General features: G+C 38.8%; 1 protein-coding gene across 1 annotated transcript; it reads left to right on the top strand.

The window, feature by feature from the left end:
* The first annotated feature begins 682 nt into the window (after positions 1-682).
* On the top strand, positions 683-3,785 carry LOC106405464 (probable WRKY transcription factor 10). The gene is made up of 6 exons (XM_013846000.3): positions 683-1,696; positions 1,867-2,234; positions 2,577-2,703; positions 2,837-2,996; positions 3,079-3,231; positions 3,338-3,785. The coding sequence occupies exons 2-6, from the start codon at positions 1,872-1,874 to the stop codon at positions 3,783-3,785; spliced, it is 1,251 nt and encodes a 416-aa protein (XP_013701454.1). The 5' UTR covers positions 683-1,696; positions 1,867-1,871.
* Positions 3,786-12,405: the final 8,620 nt, after the last annotated feature.

Below are 12,405 nucleotides of genomic sequence, written 5' to 3'. Positions count from 1 at the left end.
ACACACATTAGTATAAAAAACTCATTTCGCGCGCATGCGCGGATTATCGTCTAGTCATACAGTAAAGACGATAAGATTAAAATTAATTTGAGGATGATTTCACTAAAGCTTTATTTGTTAACAAATTTTTGACTTTGCAATTTTTCCGTAGTCAAACTTTCTATACAAAATTAGGTGTGACTATCAACTTTTATTTGCACATCGCATTACAAAACTCAATGCATTTGTTGATATCACTTGACAGTCAACAAATAATAAAATAATTCCATATCGATGTCATTCTAAAAAAAATGATCAAAGTTAATCATGTCATTTGTTTGACCCTCGTTAGTTACCCTAATCATAATGATTTGTTAATCAATAATCTGATTACATGCTTGACTCATATCGAAGTAAAAAAAATTCAAACAATTTAAATTGATTATAATTAAAGTATAATCTTAATTTTAAAAATACAAGTGACAATAAATAAAAAATCATGGTAATATTATATCTATATAAATTTTTTGTATTAATAATTATTTTTACAAAATAATAATAAATGTACGATCTAAAACTGATTAATTTATATATATATATATATATATTACCTATGTAAAAAGATATTAAGAATACAAAATCACTGTAATATTATATTTGGTTTAAATCTATTATACTGATGACTATTATTTGACAGAAAATAACGATTTAAAACTATCTAAAAATGATTAAAATATATGAATAATCTCAATTCATTTCTAAATCAGAACTATTATATAATAAATACTAACAAAGTAGTAGTAGTAGTAGTTTCATAGTAAGGGTTCGTCTGAGATAGATTGTAAATTTATCATTTATGGATTTGATTTCCATTAGAAATTAAGTTGTTGGTGTCTGGCGAGACGAAGACACGCCTATGTTTTAACTTCATTAAAACATTCGAAACCAAACTAATTGTCTTAACTGACTCAATAAAAACCAGTTACCTTTGGCACATACAACCGTAATATCCCGATTTCTGGTATATGTGAAAAGACTTAACAAAATTAATGTGGCTACTTATATCACTAAAGTGCATTTACATTTTCGGTCGCACATCCGTTTAGAACTCCAAGATTAAGCGTGCTTGAATTGAAGTACTGAAAATATGGATGACCTATCAGAAAATGATTCGCGATATCGTGCGAGTGAGGCCAAAGCGCAAAAAAGTCGTGTATTGATTGCAAAGTCAGTAAACAAGATTTTTGAGGTTCCGAAAATTAACGCACGTTCTGTCAGACTAAATAAGGTCCATGGACCGAGAGCGCGGGCATGGGAGGCCCATTAACCATGAACTGTCGGGCATTATAAGTGATATCAAAACCGAATATAGTGTGACATTGGTTACAAAACTGATAATTAAATAATATACAATAGATTGGTTTTATGTGTTTTGTTAAAGAACAATAGATTGGTTTTAAATCTGATTTAGTTTGGTTATGTAAATTATATATTAATTACTGATTTGATAAAAAAAATATCATATAGCAGAATATAGAAATGAAAGAAAAATTTATTAAAAAGTTTCTTACCTAAATGACAAAAGTTTGACCATATATTTTTTTTACCAGAGAAAAGGTTACTAGTTTTACTATATAAACACCATCTCCCCTCTTATGCTACACACACATCTCTTCTGTCTTCTTCTTTTCCTGCTAGCTTCCTTTGGATAAAAAAGGTTTCTCCTTTACCCCTATTTGCAAATTAAATACATTTTTCATTCGTTTACCAATCAAATCATTCAAATATATATCCAAAATATATCATTATTTCAACTAGATATCCATTTCCGACGATCTTTGCATAACTTTTTTTTTATTAATTTTGTCTTGTTTCTTGACATCTCAGGAGAAATGAATGCTTTTGATGGAACCTACAGAGGAGTGAGGACGTGTTGGGCTGCACCGTCTAGTCCTAGCCCTAGATCGCTACTAGCAATGCTGAATCAAGGCGACAACAATGATGTTGTGGATCAGATCAACGAGATCTTCCCTCAAACTAATCATCAGCCTGAACAAAGATCCAGTCTCCGCGAGAGAGTAGCCGCACGAGTTGAATTCAATCTTCCACCGCTCGAGACACAGAACAACCGTCCATTTGCTGCTTTCTTCAGGAACCCGTCGACCACCGTTCCTTCTCCTCTCGTCCTAATCTCTCCAGGATTCAGCCCATCTGCTATGTTGCAATTTCCAAACATGTTCATTGATCCTTCACACGTAAGTAACAATGGTTATGATTGTTTCATAATACGATATATAATCATATGATAGACAGTCGAACAAATATGTGGTTTGACAAAATACAACGGAATATTATTATGTATGATATTTTTAAACATTTAGGCGTAAAAAGTGAGTATTATTTATCGTTTTTTTAACGAATATTATTCGTCGTTAGATATAGAATCTATCATTTCCTTTTTGTTCACGTTTGAATACATACTCTATTTGCGTTTACAATTTTCAAATCGATAACAATTTAATACAATGTTTATGTATGAACCATAAAACTATACTTTGCTAGATTTAACGTGGAATCGTCCTTTAAACATATTCCAGATGATCCTTCCGTCTCCAGTCGCCAATGGCGGGCCTCCAGAGGCGGTTGAAAGTTCTGGTGCCGACCATGCAACGATGATGATATCCAACAACGATCCGATGCACGTTGCTCTGCCTCCTCAACAAGGTAATAGAGTTGCTTCTGTCTCAAGTTTGCTTCCATTTTGGATTTTCCTAGCATTTTTTTAACATGCTCTGATGATATTCCAAAGACTCCGTTTGTATCCCATCTCATGTTTATTCCATTGATGCTCCTATAGTCGCTGCTTTTGGATCTGGTCCAACCGTTAACGAAACCGACCTCATCAACATGGAAATCGATAGGAAGAACGAGGACGAAGAGGAATACAAGGAAGATGAAGACGAAGAACACAACATTGTTGATGAGCTAGATGCTGAGCCTTCATCTCCAAAGAGAAGGTCCCAAGATAACATCTGTATTTAATAATAATAAACTTAATATATTGATTAAAATAACCTAAACTACATAATTCTTTTGCAGGAAGTTTGGGGAATCAACCATGATTGGAGCTACAAGATCATGTAAGAGCCAAAGAGTTATCATTCAAATGGAAACTGAAGAAAACAATCCTGACGATGGTTTTCGCTGGAGAAAATACGGTCAGAAAGTTGTCAAAGGGAACCCAAATCCAAGGTTTGTTTCTTTCATTATGTTCTTAATCTTCTTCTTTTTTATCTTCTCTTATAATCTAGTAAGTTAAGTTGCTATGTTAGATTTTTATATTTTTATTTTGGTGCAGAAGCTACTACAAATGCACATACACTGCGTGCGATGTGAAGAAGCATGTGGAGAGAGGAGCAGAAGATGTCAAGTTTCTATTGGTTACATACGATGGGATACACGAGCACGATCCACCAGCTGCACGTGGTAGCAGTTCTTCCGGTCTAAAGGGCCAGTACAGTTCATCAGTGTCTCAAGACCATAACAATCACCGAACCGTGCCGCCTTCTTCCTCTTCGGCCTCTGAAGCCCTTAGGCTTTTCCCTTCTTCTTTGGACCCACCAGTGGATATGACACAGTTCTATATGACTGGACTCGCTAAGCTGCCGAGTTTACCGGTTAACCAGAACCATGGTTTGATGAACTGGAATGTTGAACCAGAGATTGATCGTGTGATACCGGACGGTACAGAGGTATTCAAAGGGATCAGGGATCGACTTAATCTCAACTTTGGTCTCAACCTTTAGATCGTAAACTTTTGATGTCACCCCTTCTTTCTGTCCTTACCCGTTACCGTAGTGATATACAATAATAATACAAGATATCCAAAAACTTGTACTCATCATCAGCTTTATTACGATTTTTAATGCATTTTACTCTTGGACTTTGACCAATTTAATTTCTATCAGTTAGAGAGGCTTAATATTGATAAATGGAACCAATCCTATCAAAAGTAAAATAGAACGAAACAAAAATCTAATTTTTTTTGGTTAGTCAAAAAAAAAATCTATTTTTTTTTGTTTAATTCTAACTAAATTTTTAAACAAACCCAATCCGAACTAAGCTAAAGAGAGTGAGAGAAAAATTTCGATTATAACTCAATTGAAAACCAGCACAGAATTAAAGTTACGGATTTCTGTTTTGTATTTTGTTATGTAATTTAACCAAATCCGTTTTCTATTTTGCCATGTAATTTTTCTTGGTTATAACGAGTATCCTTCATTCAAAAATAAAAAAGAGACACCTGAAGCATATGAATTGAACCAGAGGTTGATCAGGGCTGTCTGCACGAATCATAATTATGTTTTTTTTTCATCAAAAAAAGTAAAATTATGACTTTTGTCAAAACCACAAATTTATTTTTTCATGTCAAAACTGTAAAATTATGTTTTTTTTTCAACCAAAACTATGAAAACTACATTTTTCTGCCGAAATCGGAGAATTACACCAAAACAGTAAAAATATGTTTTTTTACCAAAACTGTAAAAATTATGTTTTCCCACAAAACCATAGAATTAAGATTTCCCCCTAAAACATAAAATTATGGTTCCATTAAATCCATAAATTTTCCTGTAAAACCGTAAAATTACGATTTTCCTCCAAAACAATAAAATTATGTTTCTCACCAAAATTGTAAAATTATGTATTTCCACGAAAGCAGTAAAATTATATTTTCCCACAAAAATCGATTGGAAAATTACACCAAAACAGTAGAATATGTTTTCTACCAAAACCGTAAAAATTATGTTTTTCCACGAAGCCGTAGAATTAAGAATTCCCACTAAATCCGTAATTTTCCCGTAAAATTGTAAAATTGCGATTTTCCTCCAAAACAATAAAATTATGTTTCTCGCCAAAATGGTAGAATTATATTTTTCCACGAAAACAGTAAAAATATATTTTTCCACCAAAATCCAAAACTAGGTCTTCTGCCAAAACCGTAGAATTATGTTTTCCATCAAAACCATGAAATTATATTTTTTTGTCAAAACGGTTAAATTATGTTTTTCACTAATTTTGTGAAGTTATATTTTCATGTCAAAAGCGTAAAATTTTATTTTTCGCCATAACCATGAAACTATTTTTTTCGTCAAAATTGTAAAATTACGTTTTATGTCAATCGTAAAATTTATTTTTCACCAAAACCGCCGAATTACATTTTTTCTACAAAAATCATCAAATTATGTTTTTGGTAAGCTCGTGGACGCTCATTATCTATTTGGTATTTATTCAGTTAGACTATATTATATACCAATAGGTCTTTAGGCTAATTAGACCAATAGGTAAATGGATGCGACTGTGACCCCACCAAAATGAATTAGACTGGGTTTATCCATGGACAGTCTGTCCAATTGATAGCTATAAATCAAACCGCTTGAGGGCTTAGTGATTGAGCGGTTAAAGAGCACAACCCGGGTTGTTTAATATAAATTGGTCGTTAATGACCCGGAAATGGGTAAGGATATGACTAGCTCTGCTGCGTCCAAACAGGCCTCATCTTTTATTCGTGTCAGAAGAATTGGGGGAGGATTCTGGGATTGAATTGAAGAAGATAGAAGGAATGGAGGAAGGGAGGTATATACACATTCATAACAATATATTCTCAATGTCAATCACATTAATCTATGTATATTTGTATGCCTTAATGTGCTCCTCTGTATCTGTATATTAGAGAGCCTCTCTCTGTCAATAATATTATCGAATTCCATAACTCAATATGGTATCAGAGCAGTGAAGATCTTTCTCCTGCATTCTTTTCTTCTCTTCTCTCTTATTCTTATTCTGTTTCTCTAGAATCCTTTTTCTTTTTCTCTTCATTCTCCCTTCTAAATTGATATGGCTAACGATTCATCCTCTGCTAAGACAACCACCGTCTTCAACGCCCAAGATCCGGCGAGCACGCTCCTCACAGTCAATATGTCGAACATCACCAAACTCACAAATACCAATTATCTGATGTGGAGCAAGCAGATCTGTGCTTTCCTTGAGGGTCTCGAGCTTCATGGATTCCTAAATGGAGCCTCCGCCATCTCTCCATTCATAACAACCGCTGAAGGTCAATCGAACCCAAATCCGGCCTACGCACCCTGGAGACGCCAAGATCGACTTCTCTTCAGCGCCATGATTGGAGCTATCACCATACCGGTGCAGTCTGTTGTCTCTAGCGCCACCACCACGGCTGAGATTTGGGATCTCTTAGCACAGACCTTTGGGAACCCTACTCGTGGTCATGTCCGTCAACTCAAGCTTCAAGTTCAAGCTTGTACGAAAGGAACTAAAACCATCTCTGATTATCTCCGGCTCATCAAAACTTAGACAGATGAGCTTGCACAACTAGGGAAACCTATGGATCCTGAAGACATCACTGAGCAAGTTCTGTCTGGTCTTCCAGAGGACTATAAACCAGAGATTGATGCAATCAATGGCAGAGATACCACCATCTCTTTTCCAGAGCTTCATGAACGCCTTCTCAACAGAGAGGCGATGATTCTCAGCAAAAATCCTGCTCCTACTTCTGACCTACCTGTCACGGCGAATGCCACTGATACACGAACCAGGAACAATCATAACAAACAACAACATTGGAGGCCTAACAACCGAAACATGAACAACCGACAGTACACAAACCAGAACAACTACAATCGCTCTTCACGTCCATACCTGGGTCGGTGTCAAGCTTGTGGTATACAAGGTCATAGCGCCAAGAACTGTCCTGAGTTTCGCATTGTGTGTGATGGTGCAACAACTCCACAATGGCAGCAACAAGGACCGATGCATAACTGGCAGCAACAAGCACAGATGCAGAACTGGAATCCAAGAGCAAATGTTGCTATGATGCAAGGTGACGCTTCAACACGGTTGCTCGACTCTGGTGCATCCCACCACATGACTTCTGATATTGCTAACCTGTCGCTCCATAACCCTTACAATGGTGGTAATGATTTGATACTTGGTGATGGATCCGGTCTCAGCATCTCTCATACTGGTTGTGGGAACCGAAATTCGCACTGTCGATTTACATTTAAATTAGGAAACTAGGAAAACCCTAATTTTCCAGAGGTCCCGGATCTCTGCGAGAGCCAACGGCAAGTGACTAAATATATGCGGAAATCTTGAAAAGATAACAAACGAGTTTAGAGAAAACAGTAGACCTTATTTCGAGTCCGCGTGAGAGCGTTCCGATCATTACAAGAGATCATAAAAGCTTTGGCCGCAAAGGCTGTCAGCGAGTTACCTAGTTCTAGTGGCTTAAAAGCTCAAACCTAGTTGACTCGCAGCTCGATAACAAAAGACGAAGAAAATACATAAAAGGTTTTTGATTGATTTCAGACTGAACCTTATGAAAGGCTGCTACGTACCCCTTTCGAGGACCAAGCCGAACGTAGTTCAAGAGTGAACCAAGAGATCGAACTGCTTGTGCACGTTTGTCTGGTAATCGGGTGTCAGTCATGGAAACAAAGCATGTCGAGAATAATGCCTCAGAATTTCTAAGTGCCGAGAGTTCTGAGTCTAAAAAGTTCCCCCTCGTGTCTCTCTCCTAGGACTCCTTATTTACTCGCTCCTAGGTCGGTTTACGCTTTTTCTTCTTCAACCCTTAAGCCGTCATAACTTAAAAATGGAGATATTCCTTTTTTCCCGGTCTTTCTAATTATCTTCGAATACTTCATATTTATCCGCGGAAACTTGACATTTATCTTTCCTTGCGAACCAAGCATAAACCGTCGACGGTTTATGGGCTTTTGGTTAAGAAATCATAAGTGGGTTTCGAGTCACGTCCTAGGTCTCTTTGGGCCGTTGTTTGACTCGAAACATTTATTACGGCTTCTTTCGATAAAAAACGAACTTTCTGCGGTTTTTATCGAAAAGTTTGATTAATGACTTCAAATGACGAGAAACACGAAATGGGTTGGCTACAGTCTTCGGGAGATAGCATTAAAGAGTAGACAAGAATGCATGGATTCGTGTCGTATCGTTTTTTAAGAAAGCACGGTCGCTACATAGCGACCGAGTCGTGTGCGTGCTCGGTCGCTACGTAGCGACCGAGCTTCGGGGAGAGCTCGGTCGCTACGTAGTGACCGATCCGTGTACGTGCTCGGTCGCTCACGCTACGTAGCGACCGAGAACGCTACGTAGCGACCGCGCACGCTACGTAGCGACCGCGCACGCTACGTAGCGACCGCGCACGCTATGTAGCGACCGAGCACGCTACGTAGCGACCGCGCACGCTACGTAGCGACCGAGCACGCTACGTAGCGACCGAGCACGCTACGTAGCGACCGAGCACGCTACGTAGCGACCGAGCACGCTACGTAGCGACCGAGCACGCTACGTAGCGACCGAGCACGCTACGTAGCGCCGAGCACGCTACGTAGCGACCGAGCACGCTACGTAGCGATCGAGCTTTGGTGAGAGCTCGGTCGCTACGTAGCGACCAGCTTTTGCGCTGGTTGCTACGCGGCAACCTTGTTCGCGTCTTTCTCTGATTTTTCGTGAATGTGTTTTCTCCGCAAGATTCTTCGTAAAAATAGATCTTTTTCTAAGATTTATTTTTCGTAAAAACGTTCATGCCGATTTTTACGGACTTTCAGACATTGATTCCGTCGTAACCGATTTTGACCCCAACAGTTAGCCCCCCAGCTCATTAGAACCATGAGCTTCTAGCGTGAGGTTTTAGCGAGTGGATTGGCAAGTTAGGTGAGTTAGGCGGAATTAATGGTCGAAAAGGTCCGTGGTAAGTGGTCTTCTCACTCTTCTAAAAGTAGAACGCGATAAGATTGGGGCTGCGCCTTATGACGGCTGCCTACGTACCCTTGTTGAAGGGATCATGCCTTTCGTAGTTTTGGAGTTAAGGTTTGTATGACTAGTTTTTCAGCGAGACCTTTATGGTCTGGTTTTAATGTAGAGGTTATCAGGCGTGTTGCTGCCGATGGCATTTTATATGGGTGTAGAAGGAAGACTACGAGTTTTCATCTCGTAATCTAACTCTGTGTGAACTGTTATATCCGTGATCTGTTTCGAGAGTTTTCCACAGTGTGTAAACTTGCGGAATTTCTGAAGACGCTCAAATATTGGCAAAGAGACAAATTTTGGGATCTCGTATCAACGTTTTTGATACTATGCCTAGAGATGTTAGAGACCAGTGCGCTGGGTTTAGGGCAAGACCTAGGTTTACTCCTGGTTTTAGAGGGTGCGATGACTAATTCGACTTACGTATCCCGTTTCAGTTTCATCCTAATTCCATACCGATTTAAAGTCCACGATAGGTTCTCGGCTTATACGACTTGTATGGTTGGAACCGAGCATCTCTCCAAGGACAATTTTTAAGCCTCCTGGAAGTGTTGACCAAAACTTTTGGGTTTCTTTTATAGCGCTATTATCCTTGTGTCGGATGTACAAGAGTCATCTCTACGAGATGGCTAAGTCTGTTTAGGACGTTAAGAGTTTGTTGTGATCAGCAACAAACTTAATGGTTAAAATTACCGTTTCGAGTCTCCGCGAAGGATATGTTTTGAGAAGATGTCAGTGCGTATGACTTTCTGGTCTTCCAAGAAAGTGTTTTTATCGAGGAAAGAAATTTCGTTGAAGAACGAGTCTTCAGGCGTCTGCGACGTCTCGCGATGCTGGAGATTTGTTATTCTTTCGTATGCCGCGTTTTGTGCTTGAAATGTTCGCGGGCTTGAAGATGTTTCGCGATGTTGCAAGGGATTAGTCTTAGCCCTGCGTTTGGGAAACATTCTGGTTTGACTACAGATGTTCGCAGCCAGAATTGTTGTTCCTGTTTGGATTTGATTTGCGATCGAGGAGTTAGGACCAAGGGGTCACGTAAATTTGTCCCCGGAAGGAGGGGTCCTCCTATACCGTGCTTTGTGTGGTGTTGGCCTTCTGAAATTTCTTTCGTGTCTATTTGAGGATGTTCCGTATAGCTATAGGAGCCCTGTTACGAGTTTTCCTTACATGCCGCATTTTACGAGTAAAACACAGCGGGCTTAAAGTGAATCGTAGTATATGGAACTTGGTCGATTTTTGACAAGTGGAACCTTTCCGTTAACTGTTTTGTTGTTAGGACTGAGTTTTGTTATGACGAATTTACCGTATGATTCCCGTTTTTGGGTGGTACGATAATTGTTTGTGTAATCCTTACTTGGCGTTTCATGACAAATTCCGGATTACCGTTTAGCCGTCAAGTTATTGGAGCGGTGGTTGCTCAATTGTTTTGGCTTTGCATGAAGGTTGTGCTCAGCTTGATAGCCAAGGACGTTGTTGCCAAAGGATTAGACCATGACACTTTCGTGCTGTCAATAAGGTCAAGTCGGTTAGAATCGTCCTTAAAGGGGATGCTGTAATCTAGTTTGGCTTCGAAGGAAAGGCGTAATTGGGCGAGTGACGAATGGCGTTTATCGAGATTGATAAGCCGAGTATGCCCATGGTGGTAGAAAACATTTTTCCACTTTAGGGTTAATTTATACGATGAAAGTTTCGTATAATGTTTCCTTTATTTGTATGGAAGTTGTTTCCTTTGTTTTCCGAGGGAGATAAAGCCTAAGAAGCTCGATACAGAGCCCGTGCGGAGTCAGTTGCGGGGTGATTTCCTGCTCGGACGTGACCAAGAGGAATGAGAGCGGATGCCAGTGAGTCGCGGGGCTAAAGAATGAGACCTTTCAGATCGTGGTGCGAGGAAGTAAAGTTTATATTGGTCGTCCAATGTCGGATCATACAGCTTGGTTTTTTGCTATAAGGAAAGTACTTTTTCATAAAACCTGTTACGTTTACTTTCGAAAGTTACTTCGTATGAAATGATCTGATTATACGAAGGAGTTTTTGCATAAGTAACGGGCGACCACTTTTTACGAATTCATTAAATTGACGCGACATATGGAGATGTCAAAATAACGATGTTTCCGCAGATTTTTGAGAAACGTTTTCGCTTTTGTTTTTATTCTTCGGTGAAAGTTTCTCTGAGTCACTAATGGAGTTTTACCAAAGGTTATTTCACCGAGATCTAGTCGCGAAACGTTTTTACAGGTTTCTTGAATGAATCAGTTAAACAGCGATAGACTTAGTCGACGAGCGGGGACGACGTGTTTTCTTTGTCGTATTTTCTATTACTTTTGTTCTTGATTTTGCTTTGTCGCAAATGTTTTTGATGTTTCTCCGTGAGTCGGTTGGTTCAATGGAAAATGAGAGTGATGCTTTGATGCCTGAAGATTTCTCGTATAATGATTCTTATATGAAACTCGTTTTATCAAATCGGAAAAGATCTTTATGACTTCAGCAAATCATCGACTTTCATTCTGAAGTTTGATAGAGGTTTTAGAAACGAATGATTGCGATGATAGATGCTGTATAGTCTTTGAGAATTTTTCCAACATGGTTTGGATCAGTTCCTAGCGTTTAGACGAATCTCAGATTGTCGTTTGCTTTTAGGATGATCTTGACGAGACATCGCATTGTATGAATATTTTTTTGAAGTATGGGAGTATACGAGTATAGTATACGCACCTACTCCGTCCCTTTTTCTCGAGGAATAGAATGATCGACAGTCCGAGTCGGTTTGAAGACGACGCTTGGACTGTGATTTGGTTGTTTCCAGGTTGAAGACTTGGAATATGTCAGTTCCGAGAGAATTACCAGAAACGAATCGGTTTTAAGACGACGTTCATGTCTCTAGTTTTTTCTCTCCTTAGGAAGCGAGCTTGATATGCGTGGCGATCGTTTCTCGATTTTCGGAGAGTTTAGATCGGTTTGCAAGATCTGGACTAACAGTTATGGGACAATATATCGAGACAGGGAAAATCACCTAAGACTTAGTTCGCTAGACTATCCACCTAGGTTTTACGTTCCCTAAAGTTCTATGGCAGTCTCAAAGGCGTTTTTATTTCTTAGTAATTTTCTACGAAAACTCCAAGTCTGATTTCAAAAATTTCAAGTCGCAAATACCTTAGTTCTCTCGAAGATGCAGTTTTGTCTTTTCTCAGTTTTGCTTGCTCATTTTCCATTCCTCTTCTTGTGTATGTTCGCCTTTTTCGATATTGGTGTTTATCCTTTGAAACTTGACATTTATCTTCCGAACTTGACTGATACGAAGTCAAAAAAGGTTCAACCTAATCGTATAGTTGAGGCGGCTAAGGTGTTATGTTAACCATTGCCGTATTATACGATTAATCTGAATCCACGCGAAAAAACTAGTCTTTGCGTTTTTTTTTTATCGTAAAGTTTCAATGGTAACTCCAATCGAGGCGAAACAAGAGACGTTTTGATCGAGACTTGAAGGAGAACACAAAGATGGAGGTAAGGGCGAGTACGAGCAAGTGAAGGAGTTTAGATGAGTCTTACTTGTTTTCGTCGTAAAATCTCAACGGAAACTCC

Source organism: Brassica napus, chromosome C6 (genome assembly GCF_020379485.1).
Source record: "Brassica napus cultivar Da-Ae chromosome C6, Da-Ae, whole genome shotgun sequence".
NCBI classification, from domain to species: domain Eukaryota; kingdom Viridiplantae; phylum Streptophyta; class Magnoliopsida; order Brassicales; family Brassicaceae; genus Brassica; species Brassica napus.
The sequence above is the reverse complement of the archived record's forward strand: the minus strand, read 5'-3'. Positions and strand labels throughout refer to the sequence as shown.